We start from the raw sequence: 26803 nt of genomic DNA, 5'->3' as shown, positions 1-26803 counted from the left end.
AAGTCATGAATTTAACCTCAAGGTGAAAAAATTGAGGAGAAAAAAATGAACAGAATATGAAAGCACACACTTTTTGGGCTACTTTTACCTCCTAAACTTCATCCTCATCAATTCTGCATAAAATGTAATTTTGTCTCTTCTTATATATTCCTTCATATGGTTTTCAGTGCATCTATAAAGCATCATAATTTCAATTACTGACACTTCTTTAGGAACATCTTAGAATTTTGTACAGAGTGGAGGGATCTACATAGCTTAAGTGACAGCAAATAGCTCACCTGTGGACTGTGACATGCACATCCTTTAGCGGCATAAAGCTGCTAGAGGTAAATTGTGCTTGAGTTCCCTTACACTCCATATTAATCTCTAAAAGATGAAGGAGAATGAATTAAACCTGAGCCTGATTGTTTCTATCAAGCTTTGAAAACACAGTTCATGGAGCAGCAGATTCATTACAAATATTTTGATTGCTCCCTGAAAGAAAAACATGCAACTTTCTTCTTCGTAGGGGAACTGAAAGGAGTGGTTTGTTGACTTCTTCGTGGTGCTTTGAAATCTGTAATTCAGTGCACTTGTGAAATGTTGGATGATGGTTTGAAATAATTTCAATTCAAAGCAAGTAAATCTACCCAGGCTGGAGCATTTGCTACCTCGTACAGCCGAAGTGAGCAGTCATTTCTCACCTGGAATCCACAGCTGAGAGGTGTTTTGGGGCAACTGCAGTTTAGCTTGAACTGTATTCAGCTCTTGGCTGAGTTTAGTTTCAGACAAGACAGGTTGAGGTTATTTCTTTCTCCACAGCAGCAGCTGCTTTTCTGAGATCTGAGCCGTTTTTGCTGAGATCCCCTCACTTGTACCTCCACTGGCCCTTAAACCCCAAGTTCCTGCTTAGGTCCAGTTGTAATGCTGAGCTGAGATCAGCCCTTTCTCTCTTTCTTTGGCTGAGAAGAGCCGAGGCTGGAAGCAGCTGGGTGAACTTTTACCAGTTTGGTTGCAGTTATTTGCTGTGATGCTGCTGCTCCTCCATCAGCAGCTCCCTCCCCAGCACCCAGCCAGACACAGGCTCTGCTCAGCCCTGAGGAAACAGCTCCCCTGGCAGCGTGCCTGTGTTTGGGGCTTCACTCTGACATGTCATAGCCTCACACATTGCTGGGGAGGTGTTGGAAAGGCACCGCAGCCTCTCTCTGAGCGGTGCTCTTTAAACTTTCTACTGATTAGGGGCCTTTTAGCACTCAGCTGGCTTTTCCTAATGGATTTTGCCTTTTCATTGAGACTATTTTTTTTGCAGGCGTTGCCAAAGTAAACAGTCACGGATGGCTATTTGGAAAGCAGGGGAGAGAAGAAAGGGACCCAGAGTCAGGACTGGTCCAAATGTGTCCAGACAAGCACTATACATCAGCTGATATGTGTTGGGGGCAAAGTGCTGCCAGAGTTAAAATTTCTGGGAAAAGGAGTCCATTTGTTGAGAGACAGGCACAACAGATACAATTGCAAGGTCTTCTCTTGGTTCAAAGATGCTATGCCTGAATTCTTGAGCCTTTAGGGGGAGCAGGGTGTGAGCTTGGCATTAATCAGCCCCCTTCTGATTTATTTCCAAAGTCTTGAAGTCAAAGGAGGTGTTTGAGTAATTCCAAGCTTACAGAGTTCAAGCATATCAATCCTTCACTGCTCTGAAGCAGATAATTTAGCCTTCAGCCAGCTCACTGTGTGGGAACCTATCAGGCACTGTCCTAAATGAAACTCCCTTCCTCTGTGCTATTCTGGTCAGTGGATATCACACATCTCTGCAGAAGTTCAGAATTTGGTTCAGGCCAACAAAGAAAACTGGGTACAGTGGCTCTGTCCCCAGCTGGATCAGTGTGCCTGGTAACTTTTGTGTAGACCCTGGATGCACTGCAGAAGTGTTTCAGGGATGTAATATATTTATGGCCTGCATCAGGCTCTGAAAAGAGTTCTAGATTTTACAGTTCCTTCTCTGCTGCCTTGACACAAAGTACAAGAGGAACAAAGCAGACCTTTTGTGTAGGAATATCTTCTTTGCTCCTTAGTTCAGCCAGCTGCTGAATGTTTGCTCTTCTTCCTCCTCAGATTAACTACAAGGGTTCAGAATTTTCTCCTTCAGCTGGGACTTGTTCCTTGCTGGAAGCTTCAGCTTTGTTTCATCTTACAAAGCAGTGAGGGTTCACCTGGCTCCTTCTGGTCGGATGAGCATAATTCATGGACAGAGCTTGGGCTACTGACAGCTAGATCTGATCTGTTGTCTCAAGTGCTTAGGACTCCTGCAGCCTCCTCTCCCCACAGCAGCAGAGTCACCAGAATGTCCAGGGGCAGGCTCTCATGTGACTTTGATCCATGCCAGGGATGGATTCCAGATGGATAGTTCCCCAGAGTTGGCCTACAGGCATGTTTCACACAGCATTGATGGGGTGTTAACGATGCTAAAATTTCAGCCAAGCTCCTCAGACATGCTGGGTTGGGAATGAGGAGAGGAGTTTTTTAATAAAAACCTGATGTAGACCGGGCACTTTTACCTGTAGTGCAGCCAGAGGAGCCATCAGAGCACCTGGAAGAGGGAAGTGAAGGTGCAGCCCCTGGCTGTTACCAACTTACTGAAGCACCACTGGATCTTGGCATTTCCCATGGCTGGGACAAAGCCATTTTTTGGAAGGTGCAGGGTGGTGTGCAAGTGGTGGCGTGATCCTGTGGGGTCTGGAGGGGTTTTGCCACCAGGAGCTGTGAGGTGGCCCAGGGCAAAGGGAGCTGAGGGAAGGATCAGGCACATCTCCATGGAGCAGTGGCTGCAGTCCTGCCTCCAGCTCCCCACAGGGCTTGCAGTGCTCTGGGACACACACAGAGCTCAGGGCAGTCCTGGGAAGGGGCTCAGGGTCTTCTCCCCTGCCCTCAAGTCCTGCCTGATTCCTGGGGTGGGGACATGCCACAGGCAGAATGGAGCTGAGCCACTGGGCTGGGCTTGGGCTGCCTGACTGGCATTTCCACACACCTGCTGGGGTAATTTTTGGCTCAGACATCCCACTTCTTTTTTCCTGAAGTGAATGATTGTGATCTGTATCCTAGTTTAGAGTCCATTCCACATCTGTGTGTTTGGCTTAATGGTTTAGGTTTTGTGTGTGTGTGTCTTACTGTGAATTACTTCTTACATTTTATTGGCCAGTTCCACAACATTCTGGGATCTTTCTGTAAGTCTTTGCAGAAGCCTGTATTTTTTGTTGTCCTAAATAATTTTATATGATCTTGACTAAAGTTTGCAAAACAATGCTCTGCATTCTGCTGCCTGAGAATCTTAAAATGAACCAGAGCTCAAGTGAGCTAGTGGCATTTGTTGTTACACAGGCAAGAAGTAGAAAAGCCAACAGTTTGCCCAAAATCCCACATTGGTTTGGGCAGCTTTAGAGTTTTGATCTTTCCTCTCCTCTCAATCCCTTTAGCATGCCTTCTTTACTTGCTTATTAAATCTGGAGCTGTTCTTCTGATTAACTGCACCCTTAATAACTGCAAAGCCATTGCTCAGGAGGCTGAAGGAGTGGGCAGTAGTTGCACAGAAACCTGGAACAGCAGTTCCATTCCATGAGTGCTGGCCTCAGGCACTCTGAGGTTATGCATTAACACCGAGTGCCAGTGCCCCTCACCTGCACGGGCACCCTGGGCTGCCATCTCCAAGTCTCCAAAGGAACAGGGAACTGGGGTGGAGGAGCCCACACCAGAGTGCTGCACATGGAACAGAGGTCACCCCAAATACCCCTGACTGGGAATCTGTAGACTATAGCAAAGGATTTGTGTTTCCTGAATGGACAGGGGAGTCATTCAAGTCACCTAAATAACAAAAGTAGAGAGATTCTGGGAAAATGAGAAAAAAAATCCTCTCAGCTTCTGACTGAATTTGTTTGGGGATGGAAGATTATGTTTTGTGGAAAGGGATGCTCACTTGTGTGGGATATTTCTTTTAAATAAAAGTAACATTTCACTAGTAAAAGGGTCCAACATCAAAAAACAAGTTATCAACATAAAGTGCAAAGAGAAAGGCAAACCAGTGATGATGAGGGGAATCTCCAAGCAAAGGAGGGGTGTCCTCTGTCCCTCTGTTGCCATAAAAGCAACAGGGCCCTTGGTGGTATGAGTTGTTTTCCACTTGGGCTCTCCCTGTTGTTTACAGCTCTAGTCACCCTGAGACCAGGCTTGGGCCCATGCAGGTCCCTTTTCTGTCCCCTGCCTGTCCCTGGACACTGAGCCGGTGCAGCACTGTGTGCCATTGCACCATGGGGCACTGCAGTGTGTGCCATTGCAGTGTGTGCCATTGCACCATGGGGCACTGCAGTGTGTGCCATTGCAGTGTGTGCCATTGCAGCAGAACCTTCCCCACACACCACAGCCTAACAGAGGGAAAGAAATCCAAGGGCAATTACTTGGAACTGAAATGTTGCTGAAGCCAGGAGCCCAGAGAGCTGCCCACAGCAGCGTTCTTTTAGCACTTCCATGGGCCATTACCCTGCTGGGATTAAGAGCCCCCTGCCCTGCCATGCGCACCCTGCCCCATCACCTGCCTCTCCTGGCCTGTCTTTTCCCCAGGCGCTAATGAAATTACCACCGAGACTGATTACAAGTGGGGTGGAGCACTTTGACCAATGAACCCACACCTGCTCGCGTGGTTGACCTTTAATGATCCAGCTCTGTAGCTCTGCAGTTTAATTTGGTTTTTTAAAGCCTGGTTTAGGGAGAAGCTGGAGTTTCATTTGCCATCAAAACATGACCCCTGCTGGAGGATCAAGGATGTGACTTTCAGTTATTCATAGGGACAACCCCACACAGAGAACGGCACAGTTGTGATTAATGTGATATGATACAGCTGTCACTGGCTGCAGGAAATCACAGACAACTAAAAAACGGTTGGCTTAAGAAGACTTCTTATTCACCCAACTCTAAAGGTAAAAAAGTTTTTCTCGGTATTGGTTTTTGGTTGGTTGGTTGTGGTTTTGGTTTTATTTTTGGGGTTTTTTTCATGCATGTGATTGTGTTTTACAGAATTGCAGGAACCAGTGAGCTTTTCCTGCAAGGCTCTGTGTCTGTGTGTAATTTTGTTTTTTTTTTAATGGGGGTTCTGGATATCAAATCATCTGGCAGAAAGTTCTCTAAACACTTGCAGTAGGAGCAGTGCATTTGAGGATGTAGTTTGTTCCTAGATTTATACCAGCCTGACATTTTCCCAATGGCAAAATATTTAAATAAAAACAAAGAGAGTGTCAGGCTGGTAGGAGTTTTTTAAACATATGTCTAATTTAGTGTGTAAGGAAAATAAATTCCACTTGTGAGGGCCCTAGGCTTGCCCTGGTTGCCACGTGGGCTGCAGCAGTTCCCTGCTGGCCTGGCTGTGTCTTTTAAAAGGGCCCAGCTGGAGTGAGCATCACTGCCTGGGGAGCAGCTGATGTTGCTGGGTAGATGACAGAGGTCCTGCAGGGGCAGGTATTGCTGAAATGAAACATCTGTCCAACAGGAAAAGGTGTGTGTGCTGCGGGAAGGAACCCACATTCCTGGGATGTGAAGGTGGAGGAGGTGGCTGGGTACCAGGGGCTGGCTAAGAGCTGAAAGCTTTGGGGAACAGGGGAGGTGTCAACAGTAGAGGCTGCTGTTGTATCCTCAGAGCCATATGAGAGTGGCCATGGAATGGGACCAGACCCTGTGGGGCAACCAGAGGGAGCAGTGAATTCCAGTGGGTGTTGCAGGACCACAAAACATGTTCCTGTAGAAAGAGTCCCCAGCAGTGCCATGTCCTGCTGGTTTGCTGCAAAGGGGCCCTTGTGCTAAGCTGGTTTTAAACCATGATTCTGAGGGGTTTCAATAAGTAGCTCTTACAGGGAAAAGCTGATGTTTATCAGATAAAGGAGCATGTGCTGTATGGTTTTGGCTTCTATCAGCTGTACTGGAGATGTGTGTCCATGGTTGCAGTGGCTGACAGAGCCCAGCATGTAACAGAGCAGGAGCTGCTCATACAGAATGGCTCAGACTGGAGCCTGCCCTGCCTGGAGCAGAGCTCCTGAGAGATCCCAGCACTGACAGCTCAGGGCAGCCTGAATTCCCAGCTGGCCTCACACAGACACTGGGGCCATCTTCTTCCAGGCCTCTGCAGAGTATTTGAGGCTGCAAACAGCCCTGAGGTTTCCATAGCCCATGGGATGTGCTGTGGGATTGCTGCTTTGATACCTGGTAGGGAAACAGCCAGTGAAGCACAAACCAGCAGTGCCACATCAACTTTTGTCCAAGGGTTAAGGTTCAGGGTCAAAATAGGGAAGTGGAAGCTGCATAATTTTATAAATCCTGTTTTGTTGTCAAAGAACAAAGCCTTCCTATTTGGGGATGCAGGGCTGTTCCATTTCCACTGTAAATGGTAAGACTGCCCATAAACCTCATGTTTATTTCACTATTTCTGATGCTTTCTACATGTGCTGAAACAGCTTTCAAGTGGCCATGACATTTTGTCAAAAATAGAGATGGCAGTTTGGAAAGGAAAAGTAGTTTAATGTCAGCCTAATCTTGAAAAGCATTTCTTTACTGGAGTTAAAGAGCTGAGTCCATCACCACAGTGTTGCACACATTTGTTGTAGATGTTCCATTATTGTTACAAATCAACTGAGATTTCAGTTTTTTCATTCAGTCTTCCTTACAGTCCTCATGGAATGGATTATTTAATTGGTAGATTTTGTCTGTGAAGCCAGTGAATTAGACACAAAGTAATCTCCATGTACCAAATACTGCTCTGCAGTAATTCCAGGTACTTGCAGCTCTCAGAGGAAAAGACCAAATTGTAACTGTTCTGTACAAACTTGGATAGGGTAATTGAACAGTGTCATTTAGTATCATAATTTACAGTAGTACAGTGAAGTAAAAGATATGAGCTTGAAAGTTAAAAAAAAAAAAGTAAAATCTTATATAGTAGAGGAAATGTATTTGAATTTCTGTATAGAGGCTTTGCCCCAGAGGTCCCAGTTGCCCTTGATGGGCTGCAGCTGTAACCAATGAAGATGACTGGGATAAAAGGGGGCGGGTTAGCCAGTTAGGGAAAGCTAATTGGTGACCCCAACGTGATAGTTAACAGAGGATAAGATGGCCAAGAGCTGCGACAGAACATAGCCTTTGGGTCAAGGAGCTGTGAAAGAGTATGGCCTTTGAGCAAGGAGCTATGTGGGTTGTACATGGCCTGTGAGTCATGGGGAAATATGGGTGTTGTACATGGCCTGTGAGTCATGAGGAAATGTATGTATTATACTTGAACATCTGTACAACTGTTAACTCAAAGTAAAAGAAAAGGGGGAAATATAGTAGAGGAAATGTATTTGAATATCTGTATAGAGGCTTTGCCCCAGAGGTCCCAGTTGCCCTTGATGGGCTGCAGCTGTGATGTCCTTAATTGGGCTGCAGCTGTAACCAATGAAGATGACTGGGATAAAAGGGGGTGGGTTAGCCAGTTGGGGAGAGCCTTGGAGGAGCCCTGACCTGAGAGAGAACAGCATGCAGAAGAAGGAGTCTGTACTGTGAAGATCTGCAGCCATGAGAACACACCAAAGAGGTATGGACTTTAGACATCTAATAGAACAACGGTATGGGACTCTAGAGAAATAGAACAACAACAGTCTTAGGGACTATTTTTGTAAGTATTTGAATTCAGAACTAAGAAGCACCAAGATTCAAATGGACAAGAAATAACATGAGGAATCCCAAATCCCATTAAAGAGGCATGGAAAGGAGTGGCAGTTCATCCCTCCAGTCACTGGAGGTGTCATGGGATGCTTACGTGGGCTCCAGCTATTATGGAAAATGAGTTCTTTCAGGATACTTTTTAAGGGGGTGAGCCACAAAAATCAGCTGTGAGATGCTTGGAGTCTGAAGAAATTCCTCCATCCCCTTTTGCCAGCCAGCACTGCTATAACAGCAGCTGTCCCTGCAGCCTGGGGTGGCACAGCTGGCTCCAGCCACACATCCCAGGATGGCACAGCTGGCTCCAATCCCCACCCCCCACATCCTGGGATATCACAGCTGTTCATTAAATGTCATTTTTGGCACTTCTGTATTTGGGAATGACTCTGCTAATCCCAAGAGTGTCTTGCTCTGAAGAGACCTCCTGGAGTGCAACAGTCCAGCCCAGCTCTGCACACAGCAGTTACATTTAGCACAGAATCTCAGAGTATCCTGAGCTGGGAGGGACCCACAAGGATCGTGGAGTCCAGCTCCTGTGGGCTGGGGCTTCTGCAGCTCCTCTGGGAAGCCTGAGGCCATGGCTCTGGTCCTTCATCCAGGGCTGTCCTGCAGCCACCATGGCCCTGTCCCCATCCCTGTGCAGGGAGAGGGGCCAGGCCTGACTTGCCCCTGACAGCCCCTGTTGGAGACTCACCTGCTGCACAGGGAGAAGTTCATCCATCACTGATGGACCCCTGGGTTTGGAGTTGCCCATGGAAAGCAGCCACTGCTCCTGTGGCACTGGATTATCCCAGGCTGCTCCCCCCACCCCTCTGGCAGGATTTTCCATCCTTGGCATCAGTGACACCCCCTGTCCCCTCACAACAGCCATGGTTTGAAACATTTCATTCCAGTTCCATTCACAGCCCTGGATCTGCACCTGGCAATTCCTTCCCTGGGAATGCCAAAACTCAGAGCTCAATACAAGAATAAAACTGCACCAACAGTTTCAGTAATTCAATAATTTATTCATCTAAAAAAGTGTGTAAAAGTATATAGCTCTCATCCACAAGGTATATATGAATGACATTTAAAATGGAGGTCTTTTATTATTATTGTTTCTTTTTATCAAAGTCTTTTTTAGTGTATTGTACCAGCGATATACTGTAGATTTAAAATGAACTTCACATTTTTTTTTGTTTTCTTTCAAATTGTCGGCTATATATAAAAGAAGCTCACTGCAAAATGCTCAGAGAAAAAAAAAAAGAAAACAAAAAGAAATTCAGAACTCCCCAGAAATGTACAGCTTTTACATTTAAAAAAGGTTCTGAAATATACATACAAGCATGCTGGACATTCCCCACCCTCCCGCTCCCTTTAGCTCAAACAACTGTAATAATAATTCTGATTTAGGCATGATTTTCCAAAGTTAGAAATAAAAAAAAAAAAAATAATAACTTTCTTCACTCTGTAGGAAAGCCAGGGCTTGTACATTTCAGATTAATTCAGTAAAAAACTCACAAGTAAAATAATGCATATTTAAGAGAAATATTATACAGAACTTCTCACACTGAAGTACATAAGATTTTTCTTTAAAATCTATTGCCATTCATTTATTTTGCACAAAAACGTATAAATATGTCACCAGCTTCTCTTAACTTAAAAAAATTAAATAAAAGACACCAGATGAAAACTACTCCTTGCTGCCCTTTTTTTAATTTCTAATTTTTGCTTAGAACCAGGTTTGTGGGGAAGAAACGCCCCTGGATAAAAACGGCCCATTTAAAAACAATAAGCAAAATAATAATCCAAAGTTCAGATGAATCCTGGGAACAAATAACCCCCAAATGGTAAAAGATTACAAATGTCTACTTTACATTGTTTTCCTCCCCAAGTTAAATTTTTTTATACAAGTTTACAATCTTCATCTTTTTATGCTCTTCAAAAGGCCTTGAGAATTTTCTTTTCTGATTAAGAAAAAATAGTACTGCAATATTTTTAAAGTCAATTTTACACTGTACACATTAGATACAAATGGTTTGATATCAGATTTTTTTAACCTATACATTGCAAAGAGGACACCCACACGGAGGGGTGGAGCAGGGAAGGAAATAATCCATTTACAGGTTCCTCTCCTGCCTTCACCTTCTCATTACACAAGCAATTCTTTTTTTTTTTTTCTTTTATTATTTTATATAATTTGTTTTAAATGTTACATTATCTCAAGAAAAATACTTTTTAAAATCATAGAATTTCATTTTTTTTAACCAGAACATGAAAGTCTTTTGGAAGAACTCTAAACTTGGTAGTTTTTCTTCACAGCCAGGGGAGGGGGTCACCCAGCCTGATCCAAGTGCCTGACCCTGGCCCCCTCCTGCTGCCCAGTGCACCCCCAGAAATGAGGGAATGGGGCTGGAATAGGAACCCCTGGGAGCCTGGAATGAAGGAGTCATAAAAATACTTCAATTAGCCATTAACCTTCCCAATGGCGATCATTTCACTAAACAAAGTAACTTTGCCACCACAGTGGTGTAACTTCAAGTACTAATTTAATGATATAATTTTTAAAAATTATTTCTTTGAAATAATATTCCTATAGTCAGAAAAAATACACCAGATTTGTGACTGATTTAGTGTAAACAAAAACCGTATTTTTGGATATGTACATGGACGAGTCTGCCCAGAATTCAAGGGCGACTTGGCTTTCAGTAAATACTTTTCTAGCATCACTAAATTTACTGGAAATATATTTCAATCATAGCTCTACAATAGAATAATTTGCCACTTTCCACTTGCCCTGAACTGGGCTTTAAAGTATTTTTTCCTCCCTACCTCCCTCTCACTCTTCTCCCTTAGGTAGTGTTTATCCTTCATTAAACACTGGCCATTCCTTGCTTTAACCAGGCTAAACACAGGGGAGAATTCCTTAAAATACAAGATATCCTTACCAGAACACATTTCCTTTCCCAGACTTTGATTGTTATGAGCTTCTTTTGATTTCCAGGTCAGAAGAGTGAGAGGTCTGTAGATAAATAACCCTACAGTGGAACGGAGCTGGATTTTTAAGGTATTTCTACTGTTCCTGGTCCTTTATAATTTAATCCCTCCCCTCCCCAAACCTAAAAATAAATAAAGTATCTCCAGACCATTCATATCTACATGGACAGGTAACAAATGCATGCATTCATCCCAATCCACTCTGACAGGAACTCCAGGTAGACAGAAAACTCCAATATTTATACGAGACTACAACTGTGTGGTTTTGTGTTTGTGGTTTTTTCTTCCTGCAAAGTCCCAGTTTACGACGATCAAACAACAAAACACCTGAACTGGTCACTACAAGGTGGTTTTTACTCGGAGGGCTGACACTGCTCGTGGGTCTTTATCAGTTCTTAATGCAAAAAGATCCTGTAGTCTTCCTTAAAAAAATAAAATATTAAAAAAAATAATCACGCTGACCAGTAGTTACTGAGCCACCAAACTAACACTGGCTTGAGGTTACTCTGTGTTCACTGTTCTTGGATGTTCCCAGATTTTGGACTGAAGCTGCCAGAGATGTCAATGGGTAGTTTAGTTTTGAACACTGCAGAATTCACATGTGCTTTTGGAGGAACAGAAGCACAGCACAGGACTGGTCTGAAGAGAAGCAAACGGAGCTCTTTGCAGGACGTGGCACGTTCCCGGGCGGAGGGGAGAAGCAGCCAGAAGAACAAGTGCTCGTGTGTGTCCTACAGGATGTTCATGATGGCGTTGTAGAGCTGGGTGAGCACCACGAAGTGCACGGGCAGGCAGGAGCTGCGGTCCTGCGTGGCCGGGTTACACGTGAGCCAGGACAGGGCGTTGTACTGCTCCAGCACAAACCTGCACAGGAGGCACACACATCACAGCCTGCCCCGGGGGTGTTAATGGGCTCTCCTGGACCTGCACCCTGACAGAGCTGCCAGTGTGCTGGCAAAGGAGGAACTTCACTGAAAAGCAGGAGGGTTCAGCTTTGCTATGTCTGAACTATTTGCATGAAGGCCCTCCCAAACACACACAGACTCTAGACTCACAGTGGTTCAAATGCCACTGCTGTCCAAGCCTTGGGGATTGAACACCTCTGCCTCTCTGGGCACCCTGTGTTTGCTCACACTGTTCCTGTGATCCTCTATCTAATTGCAATTTCTCATCTTGTATTTTGTGTCTATTGCATCTCATCCTTTCCCTGTCCACTGCATTCCTGTTTTACTCAATACCTGGGACACCTGTGAGAGCTCAGTCCTCCAAGAGGACACAAATTCAGATCTTCTAGAATAATACACCCCCCATTTCCTTAGATTAGACATTCCTGTTCCCTGCTGATGTTTGTTTGTTTGTTCACTGGGGTGTCCCACACTGTGTGCTCTCATCACACAGATCTGTGTCCAGTCCCCAAAGGTAGGATGGAGGCAAACAGGCCCCACACCATCCTGAACAAAAAAACACACACCCTACATGCATTCAGGAACAGTGCCTCCTTTATACCCCAATGCTAGTACAGTAGCATCAGGGAGTGCTTTTATCTCCTCCTACAAATCCATTGGGTTCAGTGAGGTAAGGTAATGAGAGGCACAGCTCAGATTAGATGTCAGGGGAACAGAGCATCTGGGTGCAGGGCAAACCATGATGTCCCCCTGGCAAGGCTGAGCTGTTTTGAGTTTGCCTGGCATCATTGTGCACAGCAGAGGGAAACCCACAGAATTCCCCCTCAAAGCCCTGCTCTGGCATCTTGGAGGAGGAAATGCCCCAGGACACATAGGGCATGGCAGGGCTAAAACGTGCTGATAAGTAATTGTGATTGGTTGGAAAGGTTGCTCTGAAACCACTGAGTTCAGTCCCCTAATGCTTAGGGCAGAAATGAAAACCTAAAGGGTGTTACCTCAAGACATCTGATGTAGTTTTAGAGTCAAGGGGGTGAGGAACTCGCTGAGAATTTCTGGCAGGTAGAAGCTCGTCTGTCTGCGCTACAGAGATGTGGTGATGGAGAGAGGCCTGCAGAGGGAAAGAGCAAAAATTAACTTCTCACACAGCATGTACTGCTAAAGATTCCCAAGAAACATCCATTGTGAATCACCTGAGGACAGTGTGGGAAGTTGGCAGTTCTGTGTTGAACCCCCCATGACTACATGTATTTCCAAATTAATGGTAACAATTTTGAATAAACAGACTGGAGTTCTGCAGTTCTGGAATGGGAGGCCTCAGGTTCACTCTGACACCACAGACTCCAACTGCAGCTTTTACAGGCATGGAAACAGCAGTGGATAATGAGTGTTCCATGTGGAGCATGACAGACCTTTAGGAAGAGGGGACACTGGTTCTGCGCCTGAGGACAGGAGGACCAGAACCACTGCGGGAGGTTCTCCGCTTTGGCAGTCGACACAAAGTACCCCAGAGCCAGGGGCTGCTGCTTCAGCTCCTCAGGGGCTTCTCTGGAGAGGAGACGTTCACCTTGGCTCTGCAAGACAGGGAAAAGGCAGCTCTGGGGGTGCTGTCAATACAGCCCACTCCTGGAACAGTGACTTCATTTGCTAATTACTGTCCTGTGACAAATGAGCCCTCCTTTAGTCAGTCAGGAATCTCAAAGTTACCCAGGCCCTGCCTTATTCCCCTGTGGTTGGGTTCTCTAGGTTTATGTTTCAGAAACTCTGTAGATTCCTAAACAGCTGGGAGAGCAGTTCACTTCATCCATAAATGTCAATAGGTTAAGAAAAAAAGGCAAAGATTCCACAGCACAGAAAGCAGCTCAATTACAAATCCCTCCCTGCCAATCCCTTCCAGTGGGTCTGGACAGGAATCCAAGGCAGGAAAAAAGCCTGGAGCAGGGGGCACAGGGAGCCCAGCACACGGGGCTGGTGCCCAGCCATCAATTATTGCCCTGACCCCAGGCCCACGGGGGGATGATCACACACTGCTGCTCTGCTAAAGCCAAACATTACACTGCAATTACCAGGCCTGGCTTAATGGTTAATGGGAATTACTCGGGTTCAGCTGGAAGGGCTTGTCCAGGGCTCTGGGCTCAGGCCATGAACCTCCCAGGGCTGCTCCCAATGGATGCAGCTCCACTGAAGGCAAGCTCTGCATAGAAGTGGGACAGAATGGATTGCTGAGGGAACTGGGGAGAGAGAAAGTGAGGAGTTTTGATTTATGGCTGCAGGGTTTGGCAGCAGAATTTAGAAGTTTTCATTTGCCCACACACCAGTCTGGAATAACTGGGACAGCAATATGTTGTTATCAAGCCTTTGATGGGAGAGTTACACAATCCACACAAGGTGGTTGTGGACTGAGCTCACAAAATACAGGATTAGTATTTCTGTGGCTGAGGCAGGAGGCATTTCTCCCTCACTGACTGTATTAAAGCTCCACTGAGGCATTTTGGAAGAGTTTGCAAAGGAAACTTGCAAACTTCCTTCTACTTCCAGGGGTGAAACTACCACCATTCAGTCAGTCCTGTTCAGTAGTTAGAATTCTGATCTGGAGATGTCTCATTGGTATGTCAAAAATGGTATAAAAGTTACCCTGCTTCTCTCATAAAATACTCTATTATTTAGTAAAGAAGTAATATGCTACTACTTCCAAGTTAATAGTTCTAGAACAAAACTTCACAGAAACTTGCAAATCACAGAACTCCAACCTAATTGTGATGGAAACCATTTTAAGAGAACAGCTCAGTCTTACATGATTAAATGTAGGAGTGAAAGAGTTCCATCCAACCTGATCCAAGCTAAGCCAATTCAAAAAAACCCCCATGATTTACTGAAAATAATTTGCATTTTAAGTAATCACTGATGTTGGAACTGACTTTATAAAAGCCACTTCAAACAAAAATAACTCCCAAACGCTGTGTGCTCTGGGCTAAATAGTCCTAAGAAAACAACATCTGCATAACCATCCAGCACCTGTGGAGTTTCCATGGGCAGAGTTTCATCACTGGGAGAATTCTCTCCCTCTTGCCTCCCCTGAAATGCATGGGAACAGGGCTGTCACAGCTTCCCTTCTCTCAAAGACTTGTCACTTCATGCCAGAGACATTCCATAGGATTTTCCAGGAGGGAATGGATGAGTACAGATTAAATCTACGCAGGGTCATCAGCTATGGCTGTGCCACACAAAAATAAAGCTGCTCTCCTACTGCTCTCTCCCCCTCAATTATCAACCAACAATTAACTTGAAGGGTGCAAACAGCCATTGCAGAGACACCTCCAGCAGTATTTAACCTTCAATTTTAAACTAAGTTTTGCTTGCTGTTGAGCTAATTATCTGTCAGGATCTAAAGGAAAAAGATTTTGTTGGAGGATTTGGGTCTTTGTTTTATTTTAAGTGCTGTTCCCTATGGTGCTGCAGCCTTACCCTACTGTGATGGTAGTGAGATCCCACTCCAGTGCCAGATGGTGATCCAGGGGAAGGAACTGGGGAGGAATTTGGTGAAGAGTGAAGATTCCCTGTTATCAAAATTCTAATGTCATTGTCCATGTCATCTGGGAATGGGAGGTCAAACATGTCATCTGAAAAGGAAAAGAAAGGAAAATAATTTCCAATGTGCTATATTCTTTTCTCCAAGAAATTTTTATAATTTATTACCTTTCCCTTTAATTTATTGACTTTCCCTTTTTTCTTTTACATACTCCCAAGATAGATGAAAGCAGAGATAGAAATTTTAATGTTTAATCCCCCTTAGAACCTTTGACTGCAACCACACAGACATAAAAGGGAGAGTTGGCAGGCAGCTATTGGGATAATGAGTTTTAGCAGTGGCCACAGAGTGAACAGAATTTCCATTGTAGCAACTCCATAAAATGCAGACTGAATTTTGTAACTGAACAACTGACACCTCTGTGCAGTTGGTCACAGAGACCCCTAAAACTTGCAATCATCACACGGAGCTCCAGGTGCTGCTGCCACAGGTGCTGCTCCTCAGGCTCCCAGAGCTGCACACCAGCTCCAGCCCCTGGGAACAGCCCTGGCAGCTCCAGGGAAACTGCCCCTGGAACCTGTGAGGACAGCAAGGCCTTCCTCACAGCAAGAGACTTGTGATTCTTTCAGACACTGCACCAGGATCCCCAACAAAGCAGCCTTCACATCCCACTTTCACCTCAGGAGTTCCACATAGCTCGTTAGTATAATCGGCTGGATTAATTTGGTTTATGTTAATATAGGGGGAGGGCTAAAGATACTGGGAAGATGTGTTTGCCTTATGCATTCCATTACTCATCATCTGCACACAGGTTACAATACTCTGAGTAAGTTATGGGAGAGAAGGATATGGCACCATCAACACAGCCAAAAATTACAGCATCACAATATGGTTTAGAGGGGTTTTTCTTATCTAGATTTCTCGGCAGGGGAAGAAATCCAAGTGTTTGCTGCCATTTAAAGTACATTTTAGTGGGTAGACACGTACAGTGGGAGCTGTCTGAATTAACCGCATTAATTAGAATTGTAACCAAATTTATACTAAAACACAAAGACCTAAATAGAAGTCATGCATCCTACATATAATAATAAATAACAATTTCTCTTGAAAAATATTAATTTACTCCATTTAAAATGGAAAAGTATATGTGTCCTGAACTAATTTCACCTAAAACCTCAGTACTGAAACAGGCAGGTGGTTGTTTTCCTTCATCTCCCAAAGAGAACCTCTGGATTGCCAGAGCAATGTTATAACTGAAGTTTATTAACTTGTGTCCTACAGCCTCAGTAAACAAACCAGAGCCAATATCATGCTCTGCTTGGCCCCTAGAGCAGAAATGAGCTGGCTAATGGCAGTAGGAAGCAGCTTAATCATTAAGTAGAGCAGAGTTAAGAAAATTAAATTTAACACCATTTTGGAAAAGGCCATTCTTGTACCTGACTCTAATTAACATCTGCAGCACCAACGGGCAGGTTAATGCAGGTTAATGTTTGTCATGCTTGGGAGGGATCCCAGTGCCTCCTGGGACAGGGATCGAGAGGGGCAACTTCCCTTCAGAGGCCCTGGGACATTCCAGGAGGGACAGATCAAAGCCTTAAAAGCAGTAGCCTGCCTTTGTCTCCAGCCCAACTGCCCTCCTCATTAATACAGCCACTGTACGTGTTTGTAGCTACTCTTGGTTTAAATTGCTTTGCACTCATTTAAAGGATTTGGAACAAAGCAGGAAAATGCTTATTTGGATATGAAGCATTAACCAGAGTCTTGCTGACTCAAACTGCAGGTTCAGTGTAAAAGCACTCTGGGGGCATCAGGAAATCTCAGGTTGGGATATTTTCCCTACTCAACCAGAAACGCCTCCTTTGTGTCAGCTCTGCACACAACAGGGCATGATGTGAAGCACAATTGGAAATCAGCAGCTGGCTTGAGCAAGTCACAACAAGACAAAGCACATTCTGGTCTGTGCCACTTGGTGCATTGGCTGGTCCTTGTCCCTTCTGGAATAAACCAGTGTGACTCCAAAATAGACTCAGGGAGAGCACAGAGTTTCCCCCTGTAGCTAAAGCCCTGCATGGTTCCCTTGCTGGGGTGGTGTGGGGTCTGTGCAGAACCCCAGCCCCCTCGGGGCTTAATTCCTGCCCAGCTCAGCTCTGCTGATGCCCTGGAAAGGCCCCAGGGGAGTTCCCCCTCACTCACCGTTGGTGGGGCTGAAGCCATCCTCGTTGGGGTAATTTGCAGGTGCCACCTGGATGGTGGCAGAGGTGGGGAACACCAGGATGTGTGTGCAGGAGGCGTCCTGGGGGGTGTTGAGCTGGGACGACTGCAGGTTCAGCGCCGTGCTGCGCCCAAACACCGAGCCCATCGTCACCGCATCTGTGGGGACAGACACAACAGCACAGGTGTCACTGCATCACCTCCCAAACACGTGTCCAGGACACCTCTGCCCATCCCACCTGCTCTGCAAACGCACAGACACAGCTGAAGGGCCTTATCTTCAAAAGATTACATTGCTGCAAGATCTTGACATTAAGATCACCAGCCCCACCTCTCCTGTCATTCTGCTGGCCCTTAATCAAATATTTACTTGTTAAATGAGCAAGTTAAATTGATTTTTCGCACACATCTTTGTAGAATTATGAAATACACCCCACTTTGGTTGATATGAACACAAACACAAAAATAAAGCCGCACAACAATAAAATTTCTCTCTTCTCCTGCTCTATTCTTCTCAATTACCCACCAACAATTAACTTGGAAGGTGCAAATACTCAATGCAGAGACACATTCTTCGGCAGTATTTAGCCAGCACCTTCAATTTTAACCTAATTTTTGCTTGCTGTTGACCTAATTATGTGTCAGGATCTAAAGGGAAAAAAAATCTGTTGAAGGATTTGGGTCTTTCTTTGTGTTTTACTGTGATATGAAAAAAGCCTCATTTGCCATCTGTTTTCTCACATTACAAAATCTCTGCTTTGAAAATATTCAACATGATAAGTAATTTTCAAGCTTAATTAATTCTGCTCTGTATTAGTCTTTTCTTTCTAAACTTAAAAAACCCCAGAGTGGTTTGTAAGGATATGTTAAGGATGTGTCACCACATACATTAAAAAGTACATTCTTGGGTAAAATAACAAAGGGAACCTCAGCATTAAATTTCACTCTAACTTAAGCCCATGGACTGCTGCTTGTAAGTGAACTCTGAATAACTTCAGCATGTGAGAAAGCAAATGGGCTTATTCTAATTCCCATTTCCACAGGCTCCTACTCATTCCCACTGTGCCTCCTCCGGGCACGAGGCTGTCTGTGACACCACTGGGCTGCCTGAGCCCATGGGCTCCCTAGGGAACAGATCAGCACTTTGGCAGTGGCCTACAGTCACCTTCCCTTGGGAGACTGCTCTCCTCACATAGCATCTCTCCATGGTATTTTGGGAAATTCTGCTGGCTCAACCTATTTTCTGCCACACGTAGCCATGCTAGTCAAGTTCTTCACAGAAATCCCAAGATTCATGTGCCTAAGTGTGAAATGTGATAAGAGTTTCTCTGGCATTGCCATAGTTGGCTAAAACATACCTGGCATCACCACGAATGATCCCTGTGGCTCCATGGCAACGAGGCAGGCACTGAGGATGGAGGGGGAATCTGCTGCAGAGATGCCACACATGCGGCAAACCTCCTTCAGCTGTTTGCTGATTGTCTGCAGGGAGCACTCCCCGAGCAGGATACTCCAGTCTGCAAGGGAAAAGCATCATGGGACGACAGAGCTGATGCACAGCCAGCACCCACTTGGAAACAGCAAAACTTTCCCAACACTTGGCATTTCCCTAATCCCAAACTCTCCAGGACTGACTCCTGTGCATACAAGGGGCCCTGTAAACTGAGTGCTTGAGGAGTTCCTGTGGCATGTTTTTATTCCATGGCAGTCCGTTGGCTTTCCTTTGTTCAATACATTTTTTCCCAAGACCTTTTTGTTTGCTTAGTGATGTTTAAGCTGAGGAATCACAACTGAATCCTGTCTCTATTTCTATGACAGGATAACTTCATTCAGAACTTTCTCTAACCTCTGATAAAGGCCCCCAACTTCCCATGGAAGGACAATGTGCAAATCCTGCACAACATGAGGGAGTAGCATCAGACCTAGGGCACAAGCAAGGAAAGGTTTATGGAAACCAATACAGGAATTCAGTGCCAGGGCAGGACTGCAGCCAGTTCTCCTGTAATCCATGCTGTCATGGCCCAGGAAATTCCAGTTTGGAGGATCCTGATGATTTCTCTGCCAGGTACTTTACACTCAGATCCACTTGGTCAAGTGGGCATCACTATCAAGACAACAATGGGGACAAAGGGAGAGAAAGGGCTTCAGCAGCTCTGGTGTTGATTATAAACTCCTAAGGAGCCCTGCCTGGGAAGCCTGGATATCTGGCTTCCCATCCATGTTTGCCCTCACTAATCTCTGGCAAAATAAACAACAGTCTATCCTGTCTGTGATGTGATTTGGCACACCTTGTTTACCTTTTGTAAGGTCATGGTTCAAGGAAGCAGAGACAGGACTAGGGAAGGTTAAGCCAAATTCACCCCACCTAACGCCACTGTGTGATGGCAGAGTCTCAGCAAGTCTGCAGGTGATGCAAAACTGAGAGGAATGAACGGCTGAGTCCCCACCCCTGGAAATGTTCAAAAGCTGTGTGGATGTGGCACTTGGGGACATGGATCAGTGGTGGCTTCAGCAGTACTGGGGGACAGCTGGACTTGATGAGCTCAGAGGGCTTTTCCAACCTAAACAATTCTGTGGTTAGATGATTATCACTCTCAATTTTGACAGGTTTGTGATCAGGTCAGAGCCATCCTGCCTTGCACCCTAGGTCCCTGTCCCACTGCACACCCTGGGAGTGGCAGCCCTGACAATTGCCCACCTTTCAGCTCCCCGTGGCCCAGGCGGCCCAGGCGCCCGATGACGACTCTCCAGGGCAGGGACGTCATCTGGACAATGCCAATGCACCACTCCCAGAGCTTCTGCAGCCCAATCTTCCGGGCAGACAGCTTGCTCCTCCTTGACCTGCAGGGGAAGGAATTAAACACAAGAGGGAGAGGACAATCAAGGACAATATTCAGATTTCTGTTCTCTCTAATTATGTCACTGTTTACCACCTACAGAGTTCTGGGCAGTCCCTAACTTACCTTTTACTACTACTAAGAAGAAAAACTACATGTCTGCTTTCAGCACTGTTACTGCAGTGCCATCAAACTGCTGAGCAACACACCAGGTGTTCCTCAAGGCAAGATTTGTAAGCAAAAAAATTTTAAAACAAATTGTCAAACAAGTGTAACTCAGTCACTTTTCCCTGTGCAGATCTGAAAATCTGGAAGTGCCAACTGAAATGTTCTCACTGTAACACCAGCATGATCTCCTGAGCAGGAAAGGGGATGGAAGGGATGTGCAAGGAGCTGGGTGAGGGATGACTCCAGCCATGGATCCATGGGAGAAGCCAGGGGCAGTGAGTACCTGCTGGGCAGGTCGATGTTGACAATGCAGGTCTCCAGCAGCTCCCCGTGCAGGTCGGTGCAGGACGCCAGGAGCCAGCGCTGGTCGTGGGACAGGCAGTACCCAACAAAGAGCACGTTGTATTTCTGACTGGCCTCTCCAAACGTCTCTCCCAGCTCTGTCTGCTTGTCTTTGATGGGGGCCAGGATGAAAGGAGGTGAGTACAGCTGGATTGGGCTGGGCCTCTGCAACAGAGTCAGGACAACCATCAGGGGACAGATCAGAAACTACTGAACACAAGGAACACACACACACACTGGCAGCGAGTACAGACACAGGCAAGTGTGAAACAATGAGTAAATTCAAAGCATTCCTAGTCAGGAGGGAGATTGGGAAAAGGGGGGTTATAGACAATTCACTGCTGCCAGTTAAAGCTGATGTGTTCAAACCTTATCTAAAGATTTCTTTTTATGTACAGGTAACCCAGGGTATGAAAGCAGCCTTTGGACCCATCTCTGACATAGGCAGGAGTTTAAACCCCCTCAGCTGTCAGATCCTCCTGTCCCTTAATCATCTTTAGGCCCTTGGCTGGATTTGCTCCAGTGCATCCAAGTTTCTTGTTCTGAAGAGCCCAGAAGGGAAGAGGACAGGCACCTCCCTGGCTGGGCTGCAGCACCTTCCCAAGTCAGCCCAACTGCTGCTCCTTGGGAGCATCCATCATGTCCAACAGGACCTCCAGGTCATCTTCTGCAGAGCTGCTTCCCACATGGGCACCCCAAACCCATCTTTGCCTTGGAACTCCTCTCTGGAGAACACACAGGAGGGGCCTCACCAGACATTCCATAATTAAAAAACAGTCAGGGTATTTTCTTAATTCTTCAGCAAAGTTTGGGAGTCTGCAGTGCAGACTGAGAGCAAATGTATAAAATGCAATAAACAGAGATTAATTAAATGCAGTAAGTAAATGCCAATAGGTTTGGCTTTGCAAGTAGGTTTTTAAACCCTCCAAAGTAGCTCTTTATGCCAAGGTAAATGTTTAAGTGTTTTGTTAGTCCATTAGATCTAAATAAAATATTCATAGTTATCTTTCAAAGAATGCAAAACATTCATAGAAAGTAGGATGGATTATTCTTCCTTTGAAATCCCTGAAATTCCAGAATCAGGGCTTTAATATTTTAGTTTAAAATAGATAAAAGATAAGCCCATTGAAGAGGGGGATTTCTCCATTACCTCAGGGAATTAATATAACATCTGCAATTAGGCACAGGAACTTATTTCATATATATGCATATAGATGTGAATAGAAATAAAGGTTGGGTTTAAACTCTGGTTGGAGCACTATAGACTGAAACCACAAAATGACTCAGAATCCCAACTAACAATGTTCATTTTCTCTTCTTTCACACTTTAACCTTTTACTTTATGAGTCAAAACCAGAAGCTTAAAATGTAGCAAGTTAGCCTAATGTTTTTGTTACTATTTTCCATTCCATATTAGCTTGCCTTTTCCCTTTGTATCATCATTGTCTTCTATATCTTGAAAAAAATCCCCAACAAGTATTTTCTCTACTCTTTGATATTTGAGGAAAGTGGTTACAGTTCATTAACAGACTTTGATTTTCTTGCCACCAATACCAACCTCAGGGTTTTTGAGGGTCATCTCAATGCTGGCAGCTGGCCCAAAGCCTGTGAGGGACTTGATGTGGATCTGTGTGGGCAGGGGCCTCCTGCACTGGCAGTACACAGAGAATGCCAGAGACTTCAAGTGCTGAATGTAGAAAACCTGTTCATCCTTCATTGTCTGCAGCATGTACTGACAAGGCACAATCTGTGGAATTCAGACACACAATAAAACAGGGCTGAGAGGCTTCCAGGAGCTGCTCATTAATATCCAACCAGATCCACACAGTCATTAGTCACCAAACACCCAGCACACTTTGGGATGCTCCACGATTTGCATGACAGGTCCCTTGGCAGGAGTGGCTGCAGCAGACAGGGATTGCATTCTCTGGGACAAAACTGCTTCCATCCCAATGAGAGTGAATTTTAATCCATAAAACCCAAACACTTGTATTCAAACACCCTGAATTTTTTACAAGTGTTTTTCTGGGCAACATCTTCACTTGCAGGTGGCCTGAACCACACAGTCCCTGAACGTTGTGTTCAGGCAGGTTTGGCTCCATGGTTGGGAACTGTTTGCTGTCCTTGTGGGAATTGGCACTATGGTGTCATCCTTACACAGGGGTGTAGAGGGCACAATTAAGATTCTGTTACAATGATTTGTGTGGTTATTTCCCCTTTTCAATTTAGTTCCCAGTGGAAGCTCAGCAGCCTCAGCTGCTGCTCAGTTTCATTTGTTTCAGAAAGTCAAGGGAAGCAGCCCACAAGGTTTCAACCAGCAAGAACCAGAGCTACAGGGAGATGTGCCTGGGAGATGAGTTTGGGGGTTAAGACCCAACTACACAACAAGAGCAGGAAGGAGAAATGGCACAACACTCCTTCAGAAGGAAACAAAGCATGACAAAATCCCAGTTTTCAGATCAAACCTATTTTAAAATTAGAATTAAATCCCTGTAACCTCACAGTTTTTATCTACTGGTTTTATTGTAGAAGTCCTACTTGTGGCTGTCAAAGTGTCTTTCCTTTTACAGTGAGATCTTTGGGGCAGAAGTTGTCAATTTAAAACATTTACATTGTTGCCAACACTACAAGACCCAAAGAGATTCTTTCAACAAATATTTTCATTAGTAATAAAACTTAAGTGTCACAAAACTTAACTACTTCATGGTTCTTGCTTGAACCTTCAGAATCTTGGCAGCACATTCTGCTTACTAAATGTGCCTGTGTGTTTTTAAAGCCAGCTTTACCCACGGTTTGCAGGAGCTGGGCTTTCCCCCTCTGTACAGAACGGTAATAAAGCTGCAAACATTTGGGTTTGATTTATTTTGAAGTAACTGCGTGTTGTGTGTGCTGTGGTACAGCTGTGAGAATACAGTGTTGGAACTGGATCATGTTTCCCTTTACTTAAGAGAAAATTGCTGTTTTGACTTCAACTGGCAAAATGTATTTTGGGGAACAAACAGTGAATGTGGAAACAAACAGCACTGAGAAAAAGGGTCAGTGTGCTACAGCCTCAGCTCCAGTGGCAGTGCAGAAGTTACACAGTTCTTGTGTGCCAGACACTGTAGTGTCAGTGGCTACTTTGGTTTTAGTGTCTCTAGGTCTGGATCAATGAATTGCCTGCAGCCTAACAATATGAAGTTCTGGATCTGATTTTCATTTCATTCTCAAGCCTAAAATATTTTGGTGACAGTTTCCCCCATCCTTTCAGGGGACAATGAGGTCAAAACTATCAAAATTAACAGTTTTCCATGGCCAGCTTGAGACACCACAAGAACTTCCAATTTTATTTTTTTTTAACTAATTTGAAATACCTTTAAACCAAGGTGAGCAGACGTGGATAAGGTGCACAGAAATCCTTCCCACACCATTCCTGCCTGTGGCCTCTGGGCTCCCATTCCCCCCACATTAATTGAGGCTCAGCCTCTGTGACAGGAGGCCTGGCAAAACGCAACCAGCCTGGGCAAGAGGCCAAGAGCTGCCTCTGGCTGCACAAATTAAATTCTTCAGCAATTCCATAGTAAGTAACTGTTTTTATATGCCAAGTTACATGGTAAATTATTTTTAAGAAGCAGATAATAACAATACAATAGTTATATTATACATTAAATGTCTGGTTTCACGTACTTCTTTTGGATTAAACAGTATAAATCAAGGGAATATAAACAGCAAACAACTCAACATGAAAAGTAATCAAAGGAGCAACTGGCCAGTTTTGGCAATGGCAATTCAAGTTACAACCTAAATAATTGAAATCCCTCTCCAGGAAGCATTGAGTAGACAGGATTGCTGAGACAACAGGATAGAGTCGATGCAGGGATACTGCGGCTGCTCTAATTAATTTCCTCATCAAAACAAACACAAGGGGTTGTTTTAATATACAGACTTGCACTGTCAACAAAATAATTTGTAAATGCCACCTACATTTCATGCATTATCTCTCATTTATCTCTTTCAGCACAGTATCCATATCACACGTGTGCTGTGACAGACTCAGCGTGAAGATACAGAGGAAGGCAGAATTACCTGGAGAATGAAAGAATTCCTCATATTCTCAGGCAAGTTGTCCAACATTTCTGTGTAGCATCTCATGAGGCTCAGGAGCCAGAAGTTGGTGGAGGCAGACTCCTCATCAGCAGTGTAGGTGAAGGGGTCCACCATGTAGATGACCACGGCAGGGGGGTAGGCGTTGCTGTCCGCAGCGTCCGGCTCCGTGGGGATCCCGATCCGCTCCCGCTCCGACGTGCTGGGGGCAGAGCCACAGGTGAGAATTGCTTGTGTCTGGGGCCAGGCTGAGCCAGGGGGAAGGAAAGCACCAGCAATTCTGACATCCAGAAGCAAAACTAAAACCCGTGAGGACAGGCATTGAGATGCTTGTGCTCTCAGCAGCTCCTAACCCGAAAAACCTGGGGTTAATCAGGCACTAAAGGTACCCTACAGTCTAACAGCATCTCACTGAATGCAATCAGACCAGATTATACCTGAAGAATATGGAAAAGCTGACTCCTTAGCTGTGTGTCTGGGTTTTGGTGAAGTTTAGGGTTTGCTTTTGGGAAAGGTAGAAGGGGAAGAGTAGGAGTTTAGAAGTATCAAAGCAATTCATGGAGCCTGGGGTCCTGCTCAGGTCCAGGGAAGGCTCCACTGGCAACAGAAGCAATTGAGAATTTTTTACTGGTAAAATGCTCCTCCCATGCCTCAGCCAGGAGAGCGAGGCTCAACATCTGTAAGTGATCAAAGCAGCTCAGCCTCTGTCAGAAGCCCCTGCAGCTGCTCAAAGGGTGTTTTGCACAGATCAGGGAACAGATGTCTCAAGGACAAGCCCAGCTACAGCAGGATGTGGGCATTTCCCTCTCTGTAATACACACCAGGACCATCAGCAATGTGCATTATTATGAGAGTAATGAAAAACATGCTGCCTCAGGAAGTTACTTACATACAATGCTAAAAAACCTTTTCTTAATTTTAATGTGATGGATGGCTATTCATAATGAAGTCTTTAAAAAAGTTGTGCTGCCCGAATTTATTTTAAAGTAACAGGACTACAATTGTGTCTCCTGACCTTACAGTGTACCTGCTTGCAAAACAACACCTGCAATGCAAAAAAATTAGGGGAAAAAAATCCATGGCTTGCATTTTGCATCTGTTAATGTTGCATGTGTGATGGAGCAAGAGGAACTAAGCTCCATGAGGTACCTGCAAGTGCCAAGCCACAGGTGGAGCACACCCCATGTGCTCCTGGTGCTGCAAGGACAGGGCAGGTGGAGGGTCCTAAGGCAGCTCCACATCTATGCAGCTCAATCAGGCTGGGATTCTTGTGATGGAAAAGGGGAGGGTGTTTTTTCCAGCTCCCCTTTGTCAGTGACTGCTTCACACAGGAACAGGCCCTGCTCTGCTGCCACCTGCTTGGCTGTGCTGCACCTGTCAGAGGAGCCTCTCCTTTGAAGGGTTTCCCTAAGGCTTAGAGGCTGTCTGAGCACAGGACAGGGGATTAGTGAGCAGCACTCTGGGCCATGTGAGCACTCACCCTTCCTGTCCCTCTTGCTGCTGCTGCGGCAGGTTGGGGCCCGGCTCGGTGTCCGCCCCGGGGCCCGCGCTGCCCTGCGAGCGCTCGGCTGAGCCTCCCGCGGCGCTGCTGCTCTGCCCCGAGCCGGCATTGCCGCTGAAGCCCGGCGTGGAGGAGGCGCCCATCTGGCTGGCGCCGGGCGTGGCAGAGGACGCGGACAGCTGTGGCACCGAGGAGCCCGAGGAGGACGCGCTCCCTGCCGGAAGGCTCGTGGTGCCCGCGCTGGGCGTGGAGCTGAAGGAGCTGCCCGTGGCAGGGGCCCCAGCGGCGGCCGAGAGACACGAGGAGGAGCTGGAGGGAGCGGGCCCCGAGCTCCCGGGAGCTGCCTGCGGCTGGCTCGGAGCCGGCGTTTGGTACTTGGGGGGCAGCAGAAGGCTGCTGTCCAACTGCAGGGTGGCCAAGTAAGGTGCTGGAATGGCAGGGAAAGAGGGATTAATGACAGTCAGATCAAAGGAAACTGCATCAGCCTGCAAACTGGACGACGTTCCCTGCACTTCTACAACATTCTAAGAGTACACAAATGCTAAGAGAA

At 45.6% G+C, this 26803-nt stretch overlaps 1 protein-coding gene across 1 annotated transcript in view; it reads right to left on the bottom strand.

Moving 5' to 3' along the window:
- Window positions 1-8690: 8690 nt before the first annotated feature.
- Window positions 8691-26803, bottom strand: part of MED13L (mediator complex subunit 13L) — a 168895-nt gene continuing 150782 nt past the window's right edge. Inside the window, exons 21-31 of the mRNA XM_071445451.1 lie at window positions 26233-26680; window positions 24735-24954; window positions 22228-22416; window positions 20611-20834; window positions 20021-20163; window positions 18681-18839; window positions 17305-17481; window positions 15048-15202; window positions 12995-13156; window positions 12581-12693; window positions 8691-11544 (exon numbers count right to left, since the gene is read on the bottom strand). Coding sequence (XP_071301552.1) covers window positions 11412-11544; window positions 12581-12693; window positions 12995-13156; window positions 15048-15202; window positions 17305-17481; window positions 18681-18839; window positions 20021-20163; window positions 20611-20834; window positions 22228-22416; window positions 24735-24954; window positions 26233-26680 — 2123 coding nt within the window. The 3' untranslated portion in view covers window positions 8691-11411. The remainder of the gene's footprint in view (window positions 11545-12580; window positions 12694-12994; window positions 13157-15047; window positions 15203-17304; window positions 17482-18680; window positions 18840-20020; window positions 20164-20610; window positions 20835-22227; window positions 22417-24734; window positions 24955-26232; window positions 26681-26803) is intronic.

The sequence above is a fragment of the Agelaius tricolor genome, unplaced genomic scaffold (assembly GCF_023055355.1).
Source record: "Agelaius tricolor isolate 1412-34295 unplaced genomic scaffold, bAgeTri1.0.p SCAF_20, whole genome shotgun sequence".
In the NCBI taxonomy this organism is placed as follows: Eukaryota; Metazoa; Chordata; class Aves; order Passeriformes; family Icteridae; genus Agelaius; species Agelaius tricolor.
The sequence above is the reverse complement of the archived record's forward strand: the minus strand, read 5'-3'. Positions and strand labels throughout refer to the sequence as shown.